The 25,307-nt window shown below is 46.2% G+C and overlaps 2 protein-coding genes across 9 annotated transcripts in view; both read right to left on the reverse strand.

Moving 5' to 3' along the window:
• Window positions 1–1,268: 1,268 nt before the first annotated feature.
• On the reverse strand, window positions 1,269–11,817 carry mtrf1l (mitochondrial translational release factor 1-like). 7 transcript variants are annotated; one of them, XM_078405476.1, is made up of 9 exons: window positions 11,760–11,817; window positions 10,147–10,252; window positions 9,527–10,066; window positions 8,845–8,924; window positions 8,272–8,455; window positions 7,013–7,176; window positions 5,664–5,781; window positions 4,018–4,154; window positions 1,269–1,878 (listed from the first exon to the last, which is right to left on the reverse strand). In XM_078405476.1, the coding sequence occupies exons 3-9, from the start codon at window positions 9,963–9,965 to the stop codon at window positions 1,630–1,632; spliced, it is 1,371 nt and encodes a 456-aa protein (XP_078261602.1). In that variant the 5' UTR covers window positions 9,966–10,066; window positions 10,147–10,252; window positions 11,760–11,817; the 3' UTR covers window positions 1,269–1,629. The 7 variants fall into 7 exon arrangements, with proteins under 7 accessions (XP_078261602.1, XP_078261599.1, XP_078261598.1 ...); XM_078405473.1 differs by having other exon boundaries at window positions 9,527–10,046; window positions 10,143–10,252; XM_078405472.1 differs by having other exon boundaries at window positions 9,527–10,046; window positions 11,666–11,793.
• Window positions 11,818–13,127: 1,310 nt separating this feature from the next.
• LOC144596735 (regulator of G-protein signaling 17-like) overlaps window positions 13,128–25,307 on the reverse strand; it is a 91,117-nt gene continuing 78,937 nt past the window's right edge. Inside the window, exons 4-5 of one of the 2 annotated variants that reach the window (XM_078405479.1) lie at window positions 24,787–25,024; window positions 13,128–22,767 (exon numbers count right to left, since the gene is read on the reverse strand). In XM_078405479.1, coding sequence (XP_078261605.1) covers window positions 22,564–22,767; window positions 24,787–25,024 — 442 coding nt within the window. In that variant the 3' untranslated portion in view covers window positions 13,128–22,563. Of the gene's footprint in view, window positions 22,768–24,786; window positions 25,028–25,307 lie in introns of both variants that reach the window. The other variant, XM_078405478.1, reaches the window with a different exon arrangement.

Here is a 25,307-nt window from a genome sequence, read left to right on the forward strand (position 1 = left end):
ATGGTGCAGTAGTGGCAGCTTGGTTAAAGGAATTCATCCTATGCATCTCAGCGCAATGTCCATATCTCCTCTTGATAGCTCGATCTGTGAAACTACATTTCTCTGTACCTTATCAAGATCAAAGATCATCTTTATTTATTCACAAAATGCTGGAGTAACTCAGCAGGTCAGGCAGCATCTCGGGAGAGAAGGAATGGGTGACGTTTCGGGTCGAGACCCTTCTTCAGACTGAAGAAGGGTCTCGACCCGAAACGTCACCCATTCCTTCTCTCCCGAGATGCTGCCTGACCTGCTGAGTTACTCCAGCATTTTGTGAATAAATCGATTTGTACCAGCATCTGCAGTTATTTTCTTATATCAAAGATCACCTTCACCCTTTCCGAATTAGTCCAGCAGAGAAAATGCCACAGAAATACCACTTACGTAACTCTTAATTCTCAAAAAGGTACAGATGCTTTGTAGTCTCATCATGATATCTTCTCACAGATCAGAGTTTCATTGCCTGAGTTTTCAATAAACTGACTGAGCATCCTAACATACTGTGTATGCGTATGGTACACCAGCTGCACAGCGGCTCAGAGGAAAGCGCTCCAGAGGGCCATTGACAACGCCCAGAGGATTGTCGGCTGCCCTCTACTTACCTTGGAGGACTTACACAGTTCCCGCTGCATCAAAAAATCCCAGAGTATTATAAAGGACATTTCCCACCCCGGACACTCCCTGTTTGAACTGTTACCGTCAGGCAGACGGTACAGATCTACAAGGACAAGGACAAACAGATTTAAAAATAGTTTTTACCCCACTGCTATAAAGGCACTAAATGTAGCCGCCAAGGAACGCAGGGGCGATACATAATAAGAGACTGTGAAATCGACAGAAGGATGTAGGGTTGGGTGTTTATGCGTGCTATTTTCATGATATTTATTTTAGTTGTTTATCTGTTTTAAAATATTTTACCTTGTATGTATCGTTAGCTTTTAGAAATGTTTGAATGGTGCACTGACTGGCTGACATTTTACAATTTCGTTGTACATGGCTCATGTTACAATGACAATAAAGGAACTATTCTATTCTATTCTATAGGCCTGGAGTAATATTTCACCAAGGATGCCATGCTCAGGTTCCCTCAGGTGACGAGAATTATAACAGGGTTTCGGAAGGGAATTCCAGACCTCTAGTCACAGGAAGCCAAAGACATTGTCACCCACAGTGGAGCAATTACATTTGGAGATGATCACGGGGGGGGGGGGGGGGGGGGGAGGGGGGGGGGGGGGAGTGTTCCGAGATCTCAGAAGGCAGCAATGGAGGGCTTATACAGAAAAGGGACAAGGCCCTGGAGGGATCCAAAGATACAGGATAAGACAATCCACATACTGCTGGACTGGGAGCTAGAGAAAGTGAGTGAGCACAGAGGTGGTGAGTGGAGCTTACTGGCACAATGAGACCGCTTGAGTGAAGACACCAACTGCAGAGATTTGGCTCAACTGCAGTCAGCATAGATTGAATGAGGCCTGATGACATCCATTGGAATAACTCTGGAGGCGCCGACTACAGGCAAGGGCTACAGCCATAAAGGAGCCGAGCCAGGGCAGTGTAGAATCAATACGAGCCGGTGCATAAAGTCCACTGTTAATGGGGTTTTGAGAGATTGTCACTGATGCCCCGCTCGTTCTGACGTCTCTGCATGTTCTCCAGGAACTCAAGCAAACATTCACCATCGGACAGGCTTTTCAGCTCCTCAACCATCTCATCCAGAAACTCTTCCCCCAGCATGAAGCCCTTCAGGTTGTAGAGCGATTTCCCAATCCGATGGTCCGTAACCCTGTCCTGTGGAAAATTGTATGTTCGGATTTTTTCTGATCTTCCTCTGGTCCCAATCTGATAAAAAAACAAGAGTTGAAGAAGTCTGTTGGTAAATATCTTGAAATGTGTGACATTGTTTAGTTTAGAGATACAGCATAGAAACAGGCCCTTCGACCCACCAAGACCGTGCCGACCATACACTAGTTCTATCCTACACACGAGGGACAATTTATAGAAGCCAATAAACCTACAAACCTGCTCCTCTTTGGAATGTGGGAGGAAATTGGAGAACTCGGAGAAAACGTATGTGGTCACAGTAAGAACATACAAACTCCGCAGACAGCACCTGAGGACAGGATCGAAACCCAGGTCGCTGGCACTGTAAGGCAGCAACTCTAGCGCTGCGCCACTGTGCCCCCACTAATGAATGTTCATGAATGCGATTAGCTGGAAAACTGATCAACAAATAAAAACAGCTATGTTAACTGATGTATTTAGAGTGAAAATGCCATTGACCTTAACTGCTTGTTGAACATGATAGCTAACTGCTTGTGCTTCATGCACTAGAATACCTAGATCTCTCTGAATGTCATTCACCTTGCAGTCTCATCACAACGTGCCCTTCCACCTAGTTTTGTATTATCAGCAAATTTGGAATCTAGAAACCTTAATTTTTGTTTCCCTTCTCCAGGTCATTATTGGAAATATTACACAATTGAGGAGAAGAACTGATCCCCTGGGTACTCCACATCCCTCCTATAGACAATACGTGCAGGAGTAGGCCATTCGGCCCTTCGAGCCAGCACCACCTTTCAATGTGATCATGGCTGATCATTCAAAATCAGTACCCTGTTCCTGCCTTCTCCCCATACCCCCTGACTCCGCTATCTTTAAGAGCTCTATCGAGCTCTTTCTTGAAAGCACCCAGAGAATTTGCCTCCACTGCCTTCTGAGGCAGAGAATTCCACAGATTTACAACTCTCTGACTGAAAAAGTTTTTCCTCATCTCCGTTCTAAATGGCCTACCCCTTATTCTTAAACTGTGGCTCCTGGTTCTGGACTCCCCCAACATTGGGAACATGTTTCCTGCCTCTAACGTGTCCAATCCCTTAATAATCTTATATGTTTCATAAGATCCCCTGTCTGAATAGGACCCATTTCCAATTATTTTGTTTTCTGCAAAACAGCCAGTTTTCATTCCATGCTAACGCACTTTCTCCAAGGCAATGGACTCTTCATTTATGCACCAGCCTCTAATGTGGCAGCTTGTGAAATGCCTTTTGGAAATCTAGGTACACTGCATCTGCAGGTTTATTTAGTCAGAAGGTAGCGAATCTGTGTAATTCATTGCCACAGACGGCTATGAAGCAAAGTTAGTTGGTATTTTTAAAGCAGAGATGAACAGATTCTTGATTTGTAAGGGTGTCAAAGGTTATGGGGACAAGACAGGAGAATTGTGTTGAGAGGGAAAGATAGATCAGCCATGATTGAATGATAGAGTAGACACGATGGGCCTAAAGGCATAATTCTGGTCCTATCATTTATGAACTTACTTAATAACACAGCGATGGACCCGCATCGCAAAGCAGATCCCGCCCAGTAGGCCCAGCCCGCCACGGATAGAGGACCCACGCCGCAGAGCGGAAACCTGTCTGGAAGGCCCGGCTCGCCGGCTGCAGTTTGAAGACCCACGAGAATCCACCTGGAGGGCAGTTTAGCAGACAGACAGTGGGAGGAGGTGCATTGCCTCGACGGGGAAGTGGTCCGCTGGAGGCCCTGCAGCTGCCTGGGGCTTGGCTGGACCAGGCGCTGCTCCAAGAGGCCGAGCACATGGACTGCACGTGGCCTACAGCGGTGGAGGTCACCACGGCCTCGCTTGGCCAGGCCGACCCTGTAACGCTACCCAGCCAACATACCTTCATGGTCAAATCAAGATCCCGTATTTACAACTGTCTCTTGAAAATGGCCCCAAACTGGCAACTCTTGCACACTGTGTCACTGTACTACTGCTGTACACTTGTATTGTGTCCGAGATGCTCATCTAATATATATCTAAGTGCTTATGCAGAGTGATACGTACTGAATTGTATACAAATATGAATTACACTGTACCTTGGCACATGTGACAAAAAGTACCATACCATAAAGTACCATACCATAATGCTCCTTTCTGTCTACTCTCCCCGTGTCTGTTAGTGTGCACCATTGACATACCTGAATCCTCCGGGCTTGGTGCCGTCGGCTGACCTCCTCTTCCAGCTTCATGCTGTACAGCTTCGCACGCAGCAGCTGCATGGCTCGCTCTCGATTCTTCAGCTGCGACCGACCCTGCTGGCACTCGGCTACCACACCTGCCCAGGGATAGAAACAAGTACTGCTGACCAGAGATCGGCACTTGAACGCTACGACCCCCAACCTCAGGATAGCCACAGTGCCTGGCAGCCAACTCATCATCGGTGGTGAAATAAACAGTGGTTTATTTTTGTCATACATCGAACTACAGTGGAAAAACTGTTGCGTGCTGTCCAGTCAAATCTTACTATATACGAGTGCAAGCAGGCCATACGGAAGTACAACAACTAGTACAAAGAAAAAAATACCAGAGTGCAGAATGTAGCATTACAGCACAGCAGTTAGAAAATGCAGATTAAAAAAGTGCAAAAGCCATACAATGAAGTAGGCTGCAAGATCGGGACTACACTCGTAACTTATGTGAGGACAATTCATTAGTCTGATAAAAGTTGGTAACAAAGCTTCTCTTGAATCTGGTGACACAAGTTTTTGTGTCTTCTACCTGATAGGAGAAAGGAGGAGGAGGAATGACAAGGGTGTGAGTGGTCCTTGATTATGTTGGCAGTGTTTTCAAGGCAGTGTGAAGTGTAAAAGGAGTCAATGGGGGTGGAGGGGTCGAGACTAGTTTGCGTGATAGACTGGGCTACATCCACAACTCTGCACTTTCTGGAGACCTTGGGCTCAGCAATTGCCAAATTAAACTTATTTGTATCCTGATCGGATGCTTTCTACGGTACATCTGTAGAAACATAGAAACATAGGTGCAGGAGGAGGCCATTTGGCCCTTCGAGCCAGCACCGCCATTCATTTTGATCATGGCTGATCGTCCACAATCAATAACCCGTGCCTGCCTTCCCCCCATATCCCTTGATTCCACTAGCCCTGAGAGCTCTAGCCAACTCTCTCTTAAATCCATCCAGTGATTTGGCCTCAACTGCCCTCTGTGGCAGAGAATTCCACAAATTCACAACTCTCTGGCTGAAAAAGTTCATTCTCACCTCAGTTTTAAATGGCCTCCCCTTCATTCGAAGACTGGTCTAAGACTGTAGAAGTTGGTAAGACTCGTCACAGACATGCCAAATTCCTCGAGTGCCCAGCAGCCCCATTGCTCGGAACAATTCCCTTCCATCCAGATTACCTTCCTCATCATGAGCCCTGTGATTCTCCATTCCAGCCCTCCCATGTGACATTTCATCCCAAAACTACCTCCCCAACAACCGCTAAAACCTCCAGTTACCTCACCGCGGACCTTGCACATTTTGTAATCAGCATTTTCTGTCACTGTAACTCTATCATGTTGTAAAAGACTATATTCTGAACCTTGTACATTTTAAATTTTCCTTGAAATCCATCCCCTTTGTCTTGTTTTCACACCTTACGTGTCATTATCTCTGTATCTCCCTCTCCCATGATTCAGTCTGAAGAAGGATCTTGACCTGAAACATCACCCATTCCTTCTATCCAAAGATGCTGCCTCTCCCGCTGAGTTACTCTAGCATTTTGTGTCCATCTTGTATTTTTCTCTTTCCACTACCTGTGGTATTTATGCATGATTTGAGTGCTGTTACCTGTCGGGATGTGGAGGATTCGGACTGCGCTGTCCGTCGTGTTCACGTGTTGGCCCCCCGCACCGCTCGCTCGCTTTGTTTCTATCCGCAGGTCTTTGGGGCTGATCGTCAGCTCAATCTAATCGGAGGAACATGAGTGGACAGCGTTCAACTGAAGTGCAAAGCCACCACTCGCAGCGCCAACAAAACTCATCCGCTGACCAGCCCGGGTCCTCCCTCTGTCCACCACTGCCAGCCCCACCCTCCTGCTGTCCCAGATCCTGAGCCCCACAAACCTCCTCTAAGGCACTTGTTAAAGCCCACTAGCATTCACCACCAACCCCGAGACAACCCAAGAAGGTGAAGTTTTGGATCAGGGATGGGTAATCACAGACCAGGCAAGGATAACCGCAGTTACTAAAAAATATTTTTGTGAACCAGTTGGCCGTTCATCAAACTTTTTTTGATTTCCTTTTACACAAATTCAAGTTCTCAAGCTGTTACAATGTGGATGACACATAATCTTTCCATCTGGTAAACCTAAGACAAGTTGGAGAAGTGAGTTCAAGGTGGCTGCAGGGTAGAGGGAGTAACTCTGTGTCGAGCCCATGATGCTCTATCCTGGGTGTGTCTGATGGGAGAATGTACAAGGAGCTTTAAGAATTTAACCCATAATATCCCTGGCCTAGAAGTATGTGATGGGACAGTGTAGAGAGAGCTTTAAACTCTAACCAGTGCAATTCCTGGCCATGAATGTGTGTCACAAAACAGTGTGGTAGAAACTTTACTCTGCACTTAACCAGTGCTGCCCCTGTCCTCAGAGTACATCATTTAATTGTGTGAAGGGATCTTTACTCTGTGTCTCACACATGCTGATACGATCTTGGGAGTGTGAGAGGGGATGTTTACTGTGTATCTAACCTGTCCTATCTCTTCATTAGGAGTGGTTCATGAGGCAACAAGAGGCTTTTACTCTGTTTAACCCATGCTGTCTCCAGCTCTAGAAATGTGAGATAGGACAGTCTAGAAGCAGCTTAAAGGTCCATCATAGATCAATACAGCACAGAAACAGGCACTTTGGCCCACATGTCCATGCCAACCAAGATACTGAAATCTAAACTAATTTCATTTGCCTGCTAAACCTTTCCTTTGTTATAGTTCCAGCCTCAACTGCTACATCTAGCAGCTTGTTCCATATACCCAACACCATGTGAAAAAAGTTGCTGACAAGAGAGAACACGATGCAAATGCAACAGCCTTATCCAAGCTGTTGGAGGAGACTTCAGTTGCCAGCCTAACATCCTTCACATCAGTAGCTCACCAGAAACAGTGTGGCCTTAATTACCATGGGTGCAAAGCAGTATAGATACCTCAGTGGGCTGGGGCAACACGGCCACAGTCATGGTGCTGGTGTGAGTCCTGCCTTGCTTCTCTGTTCTGGGGACCCTCTGCACTCGGTGAACTCCCCCTTCGTACTTCATGTGTCTGTAGCTTCCCTGACCGCTCACACTGGCTGCAGCATGTCGCAGGCCTCCTGTGGAAAGGGAAATCACCTTAGAAACAGAGAAAATAGGTGCAGGCCATTCAGACCATCGAGCCAGCACCGCCATTCAATATGATCACGGCTGATCATCCAAAATCAGTACCCCGTTCCTATTTTTTCCCCATATCCCTTGATTCCGTTCGCCCGAAGAGCTAAATCTAACTCTCTCTTCAAAACATCCAGTGAATTGGCCTCCACTGCCTTCTGTGGCAGAGAATTCCAAAGATTCACAACCTACTGGGTGAAAAAGTTTTTCCTTATCTCAGTCCTAAATGGCCTATCCCTTATTCTTAAACTGTGACCCCTGGTTCTGGACTCCCCCCAAAATCGAGAACATTTTTCCTGCATACCCAAATACCTTTACTGCCAACCCAAAGAAACAATGCAAGTATTGCAGCTCCCAGTCTAGAATTTAATATTCTCATCACAGATTTTCATCCCTCCAACATCTCTGCATTTATTTATCAACCTGAAAGCTTGATGTATCTATTCACCTTGTTCTAACTTCTCCATTATCCCCAATTTCCTGTGTTCCACTAACGATAGAAAATGTTTTACAATCACATGTATTCATTCAGTTGCCACAAAGCAAGTGATTGCCCAGTGACATTCCACATGAGCAGAAACAGCCCACATTTGACACCGAGCCACTGAAAAATGTACTACACTGAAAATAGAAAATACTGCGCAAGTCAGGCAGCATCTGTGAAGAGAGAAGCAGTTCATAAGTTAAGTCAAAGACCCTTCCCATTGAAAAAGGGTCACTGACCTAAAATGTTAATTCTGAATCACTCTACATGGATGCTGCCTGACCTGCTGGGTGTTTCCAGCTTTAAAATATCTATAGAGAAAGAGAGATATGTTTAGAGTGCGAGATACCGAGAGAAAAAATTACAACGATCACACTCATGATTTTGGGGTTTCAAAAGATGAACAGACAGCTAAGCAGGGTAGAGCAATAGAAATGTCAGAAGGTCAAGCCACGATACGCAGATATGTCAGAAAGCTGTGGGGCTGCAAAGGTGTTAGAGACATGACTGTGGTGGGGTTTAATACCCAGCTTACAGTGTTAACCAACGGTCCTACCTAATTCACTGTGACAGTACTCCAGTATTTCAAAGTGCCAATCCTTGAAGGCTGCGTAACTCTGGTACATTTCAAACATCTCTGCAGTGAATAACATGGACTCCTGTCCCCCAACGCCCGCAGTCATCTCCAGAATCAGGTCGTTATTGTTCACCTCTTCGGAGGGGATCAGAAGTGAAAGAATCTGCAATGCAGGAGAAGATGGATGAGAGTTCTAATCAGAGTCCTCAGCACCAGGACTGTGAGATGAGAAGTCCAGTCACCAACCAGTCCTGATAATAAAACATTGTCTGTCATAGCGTTTGAACTTGCAGTTCATTGCTGGATTAAAATACACCGTTCCTTCTTTTTCCTCTTTCTACCATCCTCAAAATGAAGACTCCTGAAGCTTCTGCCACAGCATCACCTTCAGCCGCAATCACTTTGACTATCAGGTTCCGATTATTCCTCCCTCCTGCCCCGATCTTGACCGAGAAAGTTTAGAATATTGGAAGTTTCTTTCCCATTTCCCTGGCTCCTCAATTTTCCAGCACTTCCACCAATTCTAAAGCAGGAGATGGGAGCTGTTCCTACCTTGGCCTTGAGGGCTTGGATGGTTGCCTGGCAAGAACTCTCTTCGCTCTCAGCAAGCCTCTTTAGATCGGCATCATCATCTGCCACAGAGAAACCAGGCGTCGGCATCTGTACTGATTTTACCATATGCCTGTAATGTAACCCCCACCAGCTCAGAATGTAACCCCCACCAGCACCCGAGGGGGCACGTGACAGATTTGTGAATGTTCTTCAGGGGAGGGAATGTAACAGTCTGGTCTACGAACAACCCTGGCCCAGCCAATAAGGTTGACTATTTAATGCCCAGGACAATTAGCGATGGCCAATGAATATTGGCACTTGCCACCTCCCGAATGAATGATTAAATAGATAGGTAGCTAGATAGATATTTTACGCAGTATGTCATATATGACAGACGGATCTGGTGAATAAGGTTGTGGGGTCATTTTGCACCACAGCACAGGTTTCGAGTGAGAGGGGAACATTTTTAAAGGGGCATGAGGACAAACTGTTCACAGTTATGCCATAGGAAGTGGTAGAGGTGGGTACAATTACAAAGTTTAAAAGACATGGATAGGAAAGGTTAAGCGGGGTTATGTACCATATGTAGGCAAAGGGGAGTAGCTCAGTTCAGCACCTTGCTCAGCATGGACTATTTACAAACTTTTTAACTCTAGGACACTGAATGAGATCAGCCCCTCACCTTTCAGCAAGGTCTGAATGTCCTGCAGCTCCTGCTCCTTGTTCCTCAGCTGCAGCAGCTCAGTCACCACTGGTGCCAGTTCGCTCAGTCGCTTCTGCAGTGCTCTGGACCCTTCCTCTCCCTCCGTCTCCAGGGAAGCCTGGCAGAGACTGAGCCGTTCCAATGACTCTGAATACTCCCGTTCCAACTGGCTCAGGTAACCCCGCAGCGAGTTTCGGCCGAACACCTCCTCCATTGTGGGGGCGCCGAGGCTAAATGATCGAGATTTACCTGTGACATTTGGACGGTGGCGATCAATGAGGAGAGGCTGGGAGAATCCAGGCCCAGTCTTCAGACGCAAGGACCTCCTCACACACCAGCCGGGCAGATTTGCAAGGCAACTCCCGGCATGACTGTGCTTACAGCGAATGCGCAGGGCAGTCCGTCCAGCCAGGAACATGTTTCACCAGCCAATGTTTACAGTCCTGCAGCTCAGTCACCAGGGGAAATCCATCCACCACAGCTTCCAGAAGTTTTACATCTGCAGGACAAGAGTGCAGTCTTTCAAAATGGTGCAGCACGGGAACAGGCTCTTTGACCCACAGTCTTTCTGTCCACAATGCCAATTTAAACTCACCCACCTGCACGCGGATATTGTCCAAATTCCTCCTAAATGCTGCTATTGTATCTGCATCCACTACCTTCCCACCAACTTTGGCAGTCTGTTCCAGACATCTACCGCACTCTCTGCAACAACAACAAAAATGGCCCCTTTAAACTTCTCTCACCTTAAAATTATGCCCTCTGGTAGATAGATACAGAATGCTGGAATAACTCAGCAGGTCAGGCAGCATATCTGGAGAAAAGGAATGGGTGACATGTCGGGTCGAAACCCTTCTTCAGACTCAGTACCCCCTTATGGCATCTAGTATTAGACACTTCCAGCCTGGGAAAAAGACTATCTACCCTCAATACACCTCTCATAATTGTATATACAGTACTTCTATTAGATTTCCCTTCAGCCGCTGACACTCCAGAGGAAAGAAAACAAGTTTGTCCAACCTTTCCTTGTAGTTAATACTTTCTAATCCAGGCAGCATCTTTGTATACATCTTCTGAAGCATCCACATCCTTCCCGTGGTACAGTATATCCAAGGTGAATGGCTGAGGGTCCTGTTTAGGTGCTGTATGACGATGAGATATTTACTGGAATATCGGTACGTACAGCCCAACATTTATGTCACAGCACCGACCCAGAGGCGCAGCATGTAGAGCTGCTGCCTCACAACCCAGGAGACCCTGGTTCCATTCTGACCTCGGGTGCTGTCAGTGTGGAGTTTGCACGTTCTCCCTGTGACCGCCAGGGTTTCCTTCTCCCACATCCAAAAGACGTGTAGAGTTGTAGGTTAATTGGATTCTATAAATGACCCCCAGTGTGTAGAGGATGCTAAAATGGGATATCACAGAACTCATGTGAACGGGTGAGGGATGGTGGGCGTGGACTCGGTGGGCCGAAGGGCCTGTTTCCAGTGCTGTAGTTTTCAATGAGAAACCTCAACTGTCTTTCCCGCAAGTAGTGCTCCCTCCACCACCCCTCCTGAGGCGCTCCCTCCTCGGCGCCCCTCCCACGGCGCTCCCTCCACCACCCCTCCTGAGGCGCTCCCTCCTCGGCGCCCCTCCCACGGCGCTCCTCCCACGGCGCTCCCTCCACCACCCCTCCTGAGGCGCTCCCTCCTCGGCGCCCCTCCCACGGCGCTCCCTCCACCACCCCTCCTGAGGCACTCCCTCCACCACCCCTCCTGAGGCGCTCCCTCCACCACCCCTCCTGAGGCGCTCCCTCCACCACCCCAGAGGCGCTCCCTCCACCACCCCTCCTGAGGCGCTCCCTCCACCACCCCTCCTGAGGCGCTCCCTCCACCACCCCAGAGGCGCTCCCTCCACCACCCCTCCTGAGGCGCTCCCTCCACCACCCCTCCTGAGGCGCTCCCTCCACCACCCCTCCTGAGGCGCTCCCTCCTCGTTGCCCCTCCCACGGCGCTCCCTCCACCACCCTTCCTGAGGCGCTCCCTCCACCACCCCTCCTGAGGCGCTCCCTCCACCACCCCAGAGGCGCTCCCTCCTCGTCGCCCCTCCTGAGGCGCTCCCTCCGTCGCCTCTCACCAATGGATGGAATTCGGGAAATAGACTGTGCATTGCAGAGCCCTGAACGGGGACCGCTGATCAGCCGCAAACCCTTCGGCCTTCACTTCAGTACCTTCGGCCTGTACTCCGCGGGCTGCCGGTAGCGCCTGAAACCCGAAGGCCGCGATAGGCCCCGCCCTCTGTCCCCACTGCCCTCCGCGTATAGGGCACTTTCCGCGGCGCGGTGCGTTCTGGGTTCTCTCGCCGCCATCATTGTGCACTTTACCGGTTCGAGAAATTGTCCAAGCGGGACTTCAGTCAATGATCGTGCATCAGAAAATAACTGCAGATGCTGGTACAAATCGAAGGTATTTATTTACAAAGTGCTGGAGTAACTCAGCAGGTCGGGCAGCATCTCGGGAGAGAAGGATCGTGCATGTTGGCTTGCTGAGAATTATGATCAAATATGACTTGTTCCTTTTGAATGTTAAGATTTGAACAAAACACTTTTTGGCTTTATTCACCAAAGTGAATAACTACGTTTTTCCACACTTATGCCCAGCTTGTCCACATCTTTGTGAAATCTCTTTACATCCTTCCCGCCTGCTCACAATACCACCCACTTTTGCATTGTCAGCAGAGTTGGAAATATGACATTTGCTTCCCTCAGCCAATTTTTTATATAGAACATGAACACATCCTTGCACCACTGCCCCGCCTCACCCTCTCTTCCTCTGTCCAACCACAGCTAAATGCCTTCTGCAGTCTCACTCCCTATTAAGAGTTTGAACCTTTGTACCTGGATCAGCCACTGGATTATATCATCAGTAGGCTTTGTTTCTAAAAATGTTTTTAATGTTCCATTGCTGGAGATCAAATGGTGAAGCAAGGTACTGGCTACTGGTTAGGTATCAGTGAATTGTTTTGGTCAATATCCTCCCTTTCCCTGAAGCCAACAATTGGATAGTGGGTGAAGAAATGGTCAATGATATGACTTTAGGTCATTAATAATCCAAAATGCCTACCATGTTTGCTTGCATAGACACGGTAAGTGTGTTTCTAAGGTAATATTGTGGGAAGCTCACTACTAAATGTAATTCATCTCTCTTAGTACCCCAGTGACATTCACAAAAGTGTTGGTATCTCCCATGAAATCCTTGTTTAATCCTAATCACCAGTGCTCATTGCACGGAGTTTGCACATGCTCCCTATGACTCTCTGGATTTCCTCTGGTGCTCCAGCTTCCTCCCACTCCCCCAATGATGTGCTGGTAGATTAATTGGATGCGGTAAATCACTCGTCGTGCAGGTGAGTGGGAGGAAAATCAGGGAAGACTTAATGGGCGTGTCAGAGAGAACAAGTCACAGGAAACTATGTGAGAGACGGGACTGATAGGATTCTCGATGAGTTGGCACTGACGATATGCTGAATAGTCTCCTACAATGTAAGACAATGTGAAAAATTAAATACAAGGACTCAAAGCTTTTTAATAAGCATTTTATTTACACAGTGTTCACTCAACATGACATTAAATACTGGCAACATACAACTGGAGGCAGCTTTTACCTGAAACATCAGGAGGCAATAAAATAAATCCCAAGTAATGATTTCTGTTTGTTACAAATCAAAATTTCAATTTTTGCTTGCAATTAAATAATTTTGACAACAACAAAGATGTTATTCAAACAGCTTTCTAAGTACTTTTTCACTTTCTCATGAATCAAAATTCCTGCGTAAATTTCAAAGTTGGCACTTATATTTTTTTAAATGGGAAGCTTCTTTGCTCTCCCTTCTATGAGGTTGTCTTTGTCATATGTTTCCAATCACATTCACATAAGAGATCTCAACATTTCCTCTCAAAGTATTTCATCGAAGATGTGCTTGAAACATTGGCCTATCCAAACGTTGTGGAACACAGGAGGATGAAGCCATTTATCCCATGCGACCATTGCTGTCTCTTTACAAGAGCTAACTAAGTCCCCTTGCGCTACCATATTCCCCAGGATATTCAGAGGCATCTTTGAACCAGGGAAAAATATCCCTCTTCCAGATCACGGCCAGGGTCCCACCTCCATTTCCATCTAAAAGAAACATATTGGAAAAATCCCTTTCTTGTGTGGGGGCGAGTATTTGATCAAGTAGAACTTCTGCACTTGATCAGAATTTAGGCGACAAGCCTAAAAATTGCCCCAAGTCCCTATCTTTTGGACTCTTGTCTTGGGTAATCCCAGCCGAATTATACACCAGCACTCGCAGGCAAGGAACCCTCCTGTCTCTGGGCGGGGAAGGGGTGAAGGATGGGAATGGGGTGAAGAGTTGGGAGATTTAGCATCATATCAGGGAATTCTGAACAAATGAGGAACTTGCAATCTCATTTCCAACACCAGAATCTTTGCTCCTTTTCCTCCCACCAGTCTGCAACTACTGCTCAAATCTTTTGATCATTCCGATTAGATCACGCTGCTGCTTTCTGTATTGAAAGGAACCCAAGCATGGTCTGCCTACCTGTACTTTAACCATCATGTTCTTTAACTATTTAGAACACAGTAGCAGGCCCGTTGGGCCACTATGATGCCAAAATAAACAAACCCCTTCCTGCTACATGTGATCCATATCCCCCCATTCCCTACCTGTTCATGGGCCTAGCTAAATGTCCTTTCATTGTCATTATCATGTCTGTTTGAGAGGCATTTGGAAAAACACACAAACATATAAGGAATGGAGGGATATGTTGCTGTTGGTCAATTTCACTAAAACCTTGTGTCTAGAAAGTTGATCAGCCCTTCAAATCTGAAGTGGACGAAGAGTTTGGGAATCTTAAATGTTAACTACTTCTTTTTCCACAGATGCTGCCTGACTTGCTGTATGTTTCCAACATTTTTTGCTTCAGTTCCTCCATGAAGTTTTAGCTACTTTATACCTTTGCTCCCTTTACCCACCGTGGTATTGTAACATTTATTACGGTTCAAACCCAGGCTTAACATTTCCCGGCTGACTTAGCTTCCTGCAGGAACTATTTCAGGTGCAACCCCGCTTCAGGTGAATGCAGTGAGATGCAATATTGCACACTCGATGCCTTGGACTACACTTAAAACAAAAGGAAATGCACACTCTCCATTAAGTTTCAGCACCTCCAGTCTGCAGGAACCCATACTTGGAAGGCGTAAAGCCTGTGGCAACTAAGTATCTCCCTCCCTGTCAGTCCTTGCGTTCCTGAGAGTCAAAAGCAGTCTTTCCTGTGGAGAATCTACAACATTGGGGCGGCAAGGTGGTGCAGCAGAAGACTTGCTGCCTCACAGCGCCAGAGACAAGGGTTCTTTCCTGCCTACGGGTGCTGTCTGTACAGAATTTATATGTTTTCCCCGTGACCTGCATGGGTTTTCTCAGGGTGCTCCAGTTTCTTCCCACACTCCAAAGATGTACAGGTTTGTAGGTTAGCTGGCTTGGTATAAATGTAAATTGTCCCTAGTGTGTCAGATAGTGGTAGTGTGCGAGGATCGCTGGTTGATACAGAATTGGTGGGCCGAAGGGCCTGTTTCCGCACTGTATCTCTAAACTAAAAAACTAAAGCTGGAACAGTCAATCAGTTTGCAACAGAGTTCAGGGAGGCAGGATATCAGGGGTCACCAAAGGCAGCCAATCCTATTAACATTCACCACCAAGGCTCCGGAAACCTCAGCCCACCACAGAGGTCAGAAGAGGGAGGTGAAGAGTTAGGCTGGGAGCAAGAGGGAGAGGAAAGCCTCCATCAAACTCCACTCAAACAAAAATGCCCCTTGAAAATCCTTCATTCCAGGAATTTACCAGCCACAGCTCCCAAGTTCACTCTCCATCTCAAACATTATGTGTTACTGTCGGCACCTTCCAGTACACAATGAGATATTTAACATGAATAGAATTGGATTTAGTGCCATTTTCTTCTTTAAATCAGTGCAGTTATCCCCTTTAAAACAGTATTATTTCAGACATTCATTAAAACATATCATTTACCACTCTCTCACCATATATGTTTGTATATATAATTAAGTAGTGTGTGAAAATCATTATCTATGAAGCTCACTCATGGACAACAATATTAGCAGAGAGGACTGAACCTCTCCATGTGTAAACTCCATACTTTACGTTTATAGTTAATCATATTTAAACAATTTCAATAACATGATTCCTTAAACTACACCATCAGATGTCACATAGGGAAAAGAGAAATAGCCCTTTTAAAATAATGTTTTCTGAATTTCCCTTAGTTCCAGCAGGTTATAGGAAATGTGACATGGGACTTTATTGTTAAAGTGAATTCAGTGACACAAAACTGATTGTAAATGCTTTTTTTTCCCTCTCACAATCCTACACCCATGGTTCAAATATATACACACAATAGTGGGTCACAATTAAAGTGTGAGATTTTTGTGCAGTTTTAATCTCTAAACAAATGGACTGTTTGGGAAAAGGGGGAGAAACAAATTAAATCTGAGAGCAGGAAGGCAGAGGAGCAATTACAGAATAACACGGGCAGTTCAAGGAATTGATCCAATCTAATTAACACAGATGAAGGCAAAATACTTTCAAAGGGAGATTTCCCATTGTCAATTTAAGCCCTCTGCACAGACACGCACTTCTTGTAGAACTGTTTCTCCATTAGAACGAGGGGTGAAAATTGTCCACTCCATCAATTCCAATTCTGATGTTTCCAACCTCTGCAAGCTCTACACTGGCCCTTCGCACCAACCCACACCAGTTCATGGAGGGAAAGTGAGTCATCCAGTCCCCTTCTCTCGCCTACAGTCACCAGCTTTGACCGAACAGGCCATCTGTCATACACACCCAATAACGATTTTAACCTTGCTGGCTCGTTGGGTAGCTTACAATAGAATTTAAAAACATCCATACACATCCAAGAACGGTTCTCACCACTTTTTCATCTCCTCACTGGGATTCAGAGATTCTTAGAGTTATACAGCATAGAAATAGAGTCTTCAGCCAACAAAGCTGCCAAATGCTGACGAAAATGCCTGTCTCAGCTAATTCCAGTTGTCTGCATTTGGGCGATCTCCCTTTAAACCTTTCCTGTCCATCTGTATGTTTCAAATGTAATTTAAACATTATCTGCTGCGGCCACCTTCTCTGGCAGCTTGTTCTGCATATCCATCCCCAGTGTGACAAGGTTGTCCCTCAGGTCCCCCTTTAAATCCTTCTCTCACCTTAAACCTATGCCCTCTAGTTTTAGACTCCCCCACCCTGGCAGAGAGAGCGGCAGGCCATTCACCTTATCTATGCCCCTTATGATTTTACATACCTTCATATCACCTCTCAGCCACCAAAGCTCAAAGGAAAACAGTCTCTGTTTATCCTGTCCCGCCTTATAACTCAAGCCCTATAATTCTGAGAATCCTTTCTGCCAAAGGTCACCCCAGTTGCAGCTTTTTGCCCTGCCCTTGGTCCAAGACATTGAACTGTTTGACCACAACCACCCCTCCAGATGCTCAGATTTCTTTGTTTGCACCCTGAGCCGCTTCCTCTACCCTTACCACCATTCCACCATCAGTCCAACAGCATAAACCACCCCACTCTCCTGCTATACTTCTTCCCTCAATGAGCTCTCTGTCCTGTCCCATTCCTTCAAGACCTCCTGAGGTTGAGCACACTTCTCCCACCTCTTCAATCTCCCACTTTTTCCACCTCTTCAATCTCCCACTTCTTCCTTATTGCACCTGATGCTGTGGTTGCAGATGGTGGCACACCACCGCTTTTCCACAAGACGGGAAATACATGCCGGTCTTACTAGTGATGCCTTCTCTATAAGCCATGGTACTCAATCCTGTTATAACGGGGTGAGGACGTATAGCGGGCAATGTTGCAACATTGAGAATTCAGCACAGAACATCCTACAGTCATGAAAAGACATCTGTTATCTGTTGTACTGGTGTCAGCAGATGGAAAATTATTGGACAGAGGGCCGGAGAGAACTTTCAAGATGGGATCCTTTATATCTCTCCTAGTCTCCTCCTCCCGAGAAAGCGGGCAGGATCTCAGTTTGAAGTTTCACTCGAGCAGTGCAGCGGGAGCTGCACTCGGGATCAATGAGGAGGAAATGGAAGCTGGTGACCTGCTGACCAAACAGCCGGAGTGCCAACGTTATACTCAGAAGATGCCAATTTGACCAAAGGGCACTGGTTAAATGCTCCTTCTTTGTGAAATGGTGGCTCCCGCTATCTGCCACCCTCCTGGCATGGGGATTATTCTTTGCTCAAAGTGTTGAGCTTCCTCCTGGCTCGTTGGCCTCCACATTTCAAAATGTGTGTGGGAGGGAGGCCTATGCCTTGCCAGAAGCACAATCTCTGCCCCCTGGTCTGCCCAGTAGGGTGTATCATGATGCAGAGGGACTGGGGTTAGATCAGCCAATCAGAAATTTCACGGCTCAAGTTCATGCTGACCACCAGCTAATTCAACCAGTCACAGTTCTGGAATGTGAGACACACAATGCTGGAGTAACTCAGCGGGACAGGCAACATCTCTGGAGAGACGGAACGGGTGACGTTTCTAGTCGTGAACTTCCTTCAGTCCGAAGAAGGGTCTCGACCCAAAATGTTACCCATTCCTTCTCTCCAGAGATGCTGCCTGTCCCGCTGAGTTACTCCAGCTTTTTGTGTCTATCTTCAGTGTGAACCTGCACCTGCAGTTCCTTCCTACACAGCTCTGGGGTGGGTTGGAGGACATTTTCATTGGCTGCAAAAAAACGTTGGCATTCAATTGTAACTCCGCTATTTATTTTCATTCAATTGGCTGGGACCCAGCGAGTTGTGCGGCAGCTGTCCAGGACTAGAGACTCAACCAACAGACAGTCACTGACTTAAGAAGCGTAGATTTGCTAATTTCTTGGACCATCTTTGTTTAATTGTCAGAGATGGTCGCATAGTGAACGGGAGGGGCGAGAGGTTGCAGGACTGAATTGACATTGTCCATCAGTGTATTGAGTCAGGGACAGCAATGGGATCTTTAACAGTGTCAAGTGTGTTCGAAAGGGGAAGCAGCATGTAGAGCCACTGCCTCACAGCTACCGCAACCCCAGTTCGATCCTGACCTCCGGAGCTGTCTGCATGGAGTTTTCCCTGGGTTCTCCTCAGGCTCGGTTTCTTCCCACAACTCAAAGATGTGCAGGTTTATTGGTTAATTGGCCTGTATAAATTGGCACTGGTGTGTAGGTGAGTGGTGGAATCTGAGGGGGGAGTTGATGGGAATGCGAGGGGAGTAAAATGGATTAGTGTAGGATTGATGCAAATGGGTGGTTGATGGTTTGCAGGGACATTGGGCTGACCATTAACCACCCATTTTACTCTATGAAAGGCAGGGCTAAAAAAATACAGATATTGTCACGATACCAGGGACAGAGTTATAAGGAGAGGATAGACAGGATAGAACCATATTTCTTGTAACAGCGGATAATCTGCTAGTTATAAATTCCCACTTATAGCAGTATATAAAATCACAAGGGGCATAGACAGGGTGAATTTACATAGTCTTTTTCTCAGGGTTGGGGAATCAAGAACTAGTGTTGTGATTTACAGATTGGTGCTAGGCTCAATGCTGCTTGTGATTTATATCAATGATTTGAATGAGAATGTACAAGACATGATTGGCAAGTTTTTGGATGATACAAAAATGGGGGCTATTGTAGATATCGAAGATGGTTATCAAAAATTACAGCAGGATCTTGATCAGCTGGGCAAGTGGGTTGAGGAATGGTGAATGTTATTTGATGCCAATAAGTGTGAGGTGTTGCATTTTGGGAATTCAACCCCAGGGTCTGAAGAAGGGTCTCGACCCGAAACATCACCCATTCCTTCTCTCCTGAGATGCTGCCTGACTCGCTGAGTTATTCCAACATTTTGTGATACCTTCGATTTGTACCAGCATCTGCAGTTATTTTCCTACAGAACTACCCTCTGGTCTGTTTACAACCAGCAGATGGAATGCTCTCCCAATGCAAGGATGGGTTTGAGTTCTATCGTAGAGACACAAGAGATTGGAGACACAAGGGACTAGAGATGCTGGAAACCTGAGCAAAAAAAACAAGCTGCTGAAGGAACTCTGCGGGTCAGGCAGCATCTGTGGAAGGAAATTGACTTCTTCAGACTAAAGAAAGGTCCAGACCCGGAATGTCATCTGTTCATTTCCTTCCGCAGATGCTACCTGACCCAGAGTTCCTCCAGCAGTTTTTTGCTCAAGAGTTTTATAGTAGTTTAGCAATCAGAAGGATCTTGCTGAAGAGTTTCCCCATTCTCCATCTGCTAGTTATAAATTCCCACCTGGTTTCACCCGACCAGGAGCCATCGCTATCATCCCCTATAATAATAGCCAAGTCTATGAACAAAGAACCTTGCGGAAGTCGTGCAGTGAGTCAGAGGGAGATAAATTGATCCTGGGGATTTCTGCCTTCTCAACCTCAATTCACCTCACCTCTAAAAGCAACGTTTTTCAAGTTAAAGATCACCCAAAGGGTTTATTTTCTCCGGCAAATTGTTGCATCGGCATGCACTTGGATACAATTTGCTTCCTGCTGCTCCACCATCCACTGCGGAGAGGGACAGCGGAGCCCCAGTCGTGTGAACACTGTCCTCGCAAAACAGGCTCAGCAATATAGTGCTTTCCCTTTAAACAAATGGAGTATGTGGGTGTTAGCAGACTAGCGGTAGGGAGGTTCCAAGACGATGAGGGGAATGACTAGATTCCCACCACTGTGCGGGCAGCAAGCAAACTCATGCACTGGAGAAATTACGTCTCTTTTAGTTCTCAGGAGAGTTGGAAAGATTTGCCTTTGCTCCCTTGTTCTCCCTGAGGGATTGGGCAGTACCATGCACAGCGGGAAGGCGAGGGCAAAGAACGCAGTGTGCTTTTAGACCCATTGACACTGGTTGTGGGGAGCATGGAGCACATTTGCCAAACTCAGTTTCACCAGACGGGCGAACAAATGGCATCTGAACTCCCAATCTCATGCCCGCTTACCCTATGCTCACAGAGACAAGAATAAAATGGAGGGAGGTCCCTGCTGTGAGGATGTCCCGGTGCTTGTGTTGAACTAGACCCTATCAAACCCCCCACCTCCCCCAATACATCCATCCCCACTCCTCATCCATCCACCTTCCATGCCAATAAAGTTTTGGCCCAGAACCCACTTTTTTATATATAGTTATATTAATATACTCATATGCTTTTAATAAAAAAGTGAAAATTACATACAGGTTTTAAACAACAAACAAGCAAAATATTTAGGCTTGAAATCTCCGGTGGTGACAGGTGCACTCTTTGATCGACCTCTGTCATACCTTCCAGTGGATGCATGAACCCATTTAAAATAAAGGGTAACACTGTGCGACACTTCAAGATTTGAGATGAAAGATGATCGGATAATCCCCCTGTTAATCTTGCCCCGCAATTCCCCCCACCCCAATCGTGAAATAATTTAAGCACATGTTGTTGACAGATTGACGCTATCCCCCACTCATTGCTTTTAGCTGCAGAATACATCCCCTTGTCGGGAGATGCAGCTGCAGTTCAATAAAATGCGATCTGACCTGCTGCCAACCAATAACTGATACGCTGGTATCACTATTAACCCTGTTTAAAAAAAATAAACAAGTTACCTGCTCCCCTCTGGAAAGATGAGAAGAGAAATATTTGCTCATCAAAAAAAACAAACAATGGAGATTTACAGGCTTTTACTTATTATTTATATATATATTTTTTTGCACAGTTTCTTTGAAGAGATAGAATGGCCCTATGTCTCTGACTTACTGGCAATGACAACTTGGTTCTCCCTTAGGAAAAACATCTACATTTTAAACTTTTTTTTTTGTGCTTAGTAAAGTTCTTTAAATCCTACAGACAAAAGTTTTTAAAAACCCTGCATTTCCCTGACCTCAAGACATCCCAAAATGCTTCTCCACAATGAAAGCATTTTCAAAGCGCATTTGGGGCGGTTCAAGGGAAACCAGTAACTGGTGCAGAGGCAAAGTTATAGTGAGCAAGCCTGCCCCGATAACTTAATATCCATGCTAGGGGCACCACACTGTGTGAGGCCTGCCTTCCCCATGGAAATAGGTGGCGATGTGAGTTTTGCCAGTCCTACACGACCTGCCCGGTAACTGGGATAAGTGTTTCTCTAGGATGTGGCCATGTGACCTCCAGCAATGCTCAGCTCAGCTCACCACGATGTTTTTATCGGGGAACAATAATCCTGGCTTCTGCTTTATTAAAAAAAAACATTCTTAACTTTTTTTGTATTTCTGTTTGAGGCAGTGAGCAAAAGATTTATTTCAACCAATAAATATATATCTATTTTGTTTTTTTTTAAAGTAGCTCAATATTCAACGTATCACTCACTACACCCTGAGTAAAGCTAAACTGGGGGTCTCCAGGAACCCAGTGCCTAGGCTTTTCACCGCCTCTCGTTAGTTAATGATTAGTATTTCCGTGTGTGTGTGTGTGTGTCTGTCTTTCTGTCTGTCTGTTTGTGTGTGAGGGAAAGAGAGAGTATGCATGAGTGTGTGCACATGAAAGTATGTGTTCGTGAGAGTATGTGCCTGTGTGTGTGCTTGTGTATGTGTGCACGAGACTGAGAGCGAGTGTGTGTTTGTAAGTGTATGAAAAAAAAAGAGGAATGCACTTGGCTCTAATCGCACATGTTCAGGAGAGAGCATTTGTGTGTGTTCGGGTGAATGTATTGCCTTTATCTACGCCAGTGTGGTCTGTTAATCCTGTAATGTTTTGTGTCTGTGTGTGTGTGTCATTATTACAGAGGCATGTGTTAACTGGTACACTTGCTGGTATGCTGGTAATTGCAGATATAGGTGAAAAGGTGTAGATATAGTAATGGTGTACATGTGTTTGAGTGTAAACCTGTCTTTAACCTCCATTCCTTGCTCTTTCGGGGGGTCCTGGGATTAGCTCTCGATGATAGGAGTAGTGTCAGGGGAAGGCTGTGGTTTTTGCACGAGGGATTTGTAGAAATCAGAGTTCAAGAACCTGGGGAAGGAGTCCCTGTGCATGAGGCTGTAGATCTGGAGCTGAGCATCCTCGAACATGAGAGGACCTGGATTCCGCAGGTTCCTGTTGACGATCTCACGCACCCGGGAGTCAAGACTCACCTGCAAACAGCACAAAGAGAAAGAAATAAGCAGAATGATTCACGGCTTGTCTGTGGCAACCAGGACGGGTCAGTGTTCAGTGCAGGGTGGTTCAGTGACCCACCCTGGGGGCTGACTACTCAAGCCAGTCACTAACAATCTCAGGCATCACAGACTCTGCTTTCTCACCAGTGGCCTATTCATCCCATGGGAAGCACTAGCTCACACGCTAGCGAGGAGGAAGTGTAAACACATGTTCACACCTGAGCTCTGTGCTGAGAAGCATGTCTCATGGTGTCAGTGGTCAATGATAACCAGCATCTGGGATCTGTGGTAGAGACAAAATGCTGGAGTAACTCAGCGGGTCAGGCAGCATCTCGGGAGAGAAGGAATGGGTGACGTTTCGGGTCGAGACCCTTCTTCAGATCTGTGATCTGTGGGTTTAAAAAAAAAAAATTGTTGTTTCTTTTGGTATTGATGATCAGAGAGGTTATCAATAACCATAGTCTGTGACATGTGCTATTAGTTTTGGTAATATTAACAGCAGTCTGGGTCTCATGATATCAGTGATCTGGGATGTTAACAAAAACCATAGTCTGGAACCTGTGCTATCAGTGTTGTTAATAATAATAAACACTGTCTGGGATGTGTGATATCGATGGACAGTCCTGTTAATGATGATCACAGTCTGGAATATTGATGGTCAGCGCTTGTAAAAACAACTTCAGTCTGAGATCTGTGGTGGCAGCACTCAGTATTTATTTCTACATGCCAGACCCTCCTGCATTCACTGTAGTTCTGTGTTCCTCCACTGGGAGGCAGCAGGTGTACACATGGGGCAGGGAACATCTTCCCTTCTCAGTTTGTTTAACAACCTAATATTTTGTTAGCACCTCAAGATTATGAATGTACACATTAATATAGTAAAAACAGAAGTAGAGATTGCATTATTCCTTACCCTTGACACCAATGTGTGCTCTTAGCTGGGAATAAGGCTGATCTGGTCAGACTCTGAGCTAACTGCAAGTGAGCCATTCACTGGCACTGCGTTATAAAGGATCAATTCTGACAGTGCGACTGACCAATTCTGACCGAAACAGCAGCACCTGGTTTAGATTCCTCTGACTACTGACGGAGATACCATTTTGCAGCACCGACCATCAACACTGTGAACTACTGATGACAACGATATGCAATACGGACACAGCCCAGTTATTTACTGCTCTGACCATTGATCATATTAATTAATTTACCAATTATTAATAGTAACTAAGATATTTAGTCAATCACTACTAGAAGACACCGTGTTGCAGCTGGTAGAGCTGCTGCTACACAGTTCATGAGACCCAGATCGGATCTTGATCTCCAATGCTGTCTGTGTGGGGTTTGCATGTTCTCTGTTATCCGCATGGGTGCCCTAGTTTCCTCGCACACCCCACAGACGTGCAGATTGATGGGTTATTTGGCCGCAGCATGTAGGTTAGTGGGAGTATCTGGGGGGGGGGGGGGGGTTGATGGGAATATGGGGAGAGTAAAATGGGATGTAGATAGTAGTTAATAGTCATTGCAAACTCAGGGGTCTGAAGGGTGTGTATTCATGTTGTGCAAGTCCAAAGCATGTACAGTTAGTAAGACAAGATCAGTATGAGTGAATGTCATTGGGCGTATTAATTGTTGATGGGAATAATCTTTGACTATCTTAATCTTCGTACTGCTCTTTTCTTATCAACAATAGACACATAGAAAATAGGTGCAGGAGGAGGCCATTTGGCCCTTCAAGCTAGCACCGCCATTAATTGTGATCATGGCTGATCATCCACAATCAGTAACCTGTGCCTGCTTTCTCCCCACATCCCTTGATTCCACTAGCCCCCAGATCTCTACCTAACTCTCTTAAATTCATCCAGTGAATTGGCCTCCACTGCCCTCTGTGGCACATTAATGTGCCCTGAAGGCAAAGCAGTGACTAAAAAGGTGTTCCAGTACTTTGTGTCTTTGTTTTGTGGTTTTCGGTGGTGCTGAACTGCAGAACTGACTCACCTCTTTCGGGGAGAGAATGGAGATGTAGTCTTCGTATATCATCCTTGCCCGCTCTTCCACCACCTTCGCGTTCTTTTCCTTTTTGAACTCTTCACAGGCTAGCCAGAAGAGCATGTTCTCTTCGCTGTACTCTGTCCGCAGGAACTGGCGGAAGATGTTCCTGCCAGCCTCTGTCCCCATCACCTTGTCGAAGCCCTGGGCCCACGACGTGATCTCCTCCAGCGATGGCATGGTACCGCTGCTAAAGTGATAAACACACCAGAATGGAAACTGGACCTCGACAACTTTAAAGCCTGCCTCACAATGGAACACCACGGATGACATCTTGCACCACCATGGGCTTTTTTGTTTCTAATTGGGTTTTGCACTAACATCTGAAAAAAAAGACACTATGCTGGAGTGACCCAGCGGGCCAGACAGCATGTCTGGAGAACATGGATAGGTGACGTTTCAGGCAGTTCTTCACAATATCCATGTTTTTCAGAGATGCTTCCTCACCCACTGGGTCACTCCACCACTTT

The sequence above is a fragment of the Rhinoraja longicauda genome, chromosome 9, assembly GCF_053455715.1.
Source record: "Rhinoraja longicauda isolate Sanriku21f chromosome 9, sRhiLon1.1, whole genome shotgun sequence".
In the NCBI taxonomy this organism is placed as follows: domain Eukaryota; kingdom Metazoa; phylum Chordata; class Chondrichthyes; order Rajiformes; family Arhynchobatidae; genus Rhinoraja; species Rhinoraja longicauda.

What these genes read in the sequence shown, in the direction of transcription:
- mtrf1l (XM_078405476.1), bottom strand. Translation starts at nt 9,965, where the DNA reads ATGTTCCTGGCTGGACGGACTGCCCTGCGCATTCGCTGTAAGCACAGT. An exon ending in CATTCAGACCTTGCTGAAAG is followed by an intron (nt 8,925 to 9,526) that starts GTGAGGGGCTGA and finishes TCTCTGTGGCAG; the next exon opens with ATGATGATGCCGATCTAAAG. An exon ending in AATCCTCCACATCCCGACAG is followed by an intron (nt 4,155 to 5,663) that starts GTAACAGCACTC and finishes ATCCCTGGGCAG; the next exon opens with GTGTGGTAGCCGAGTGCCAG.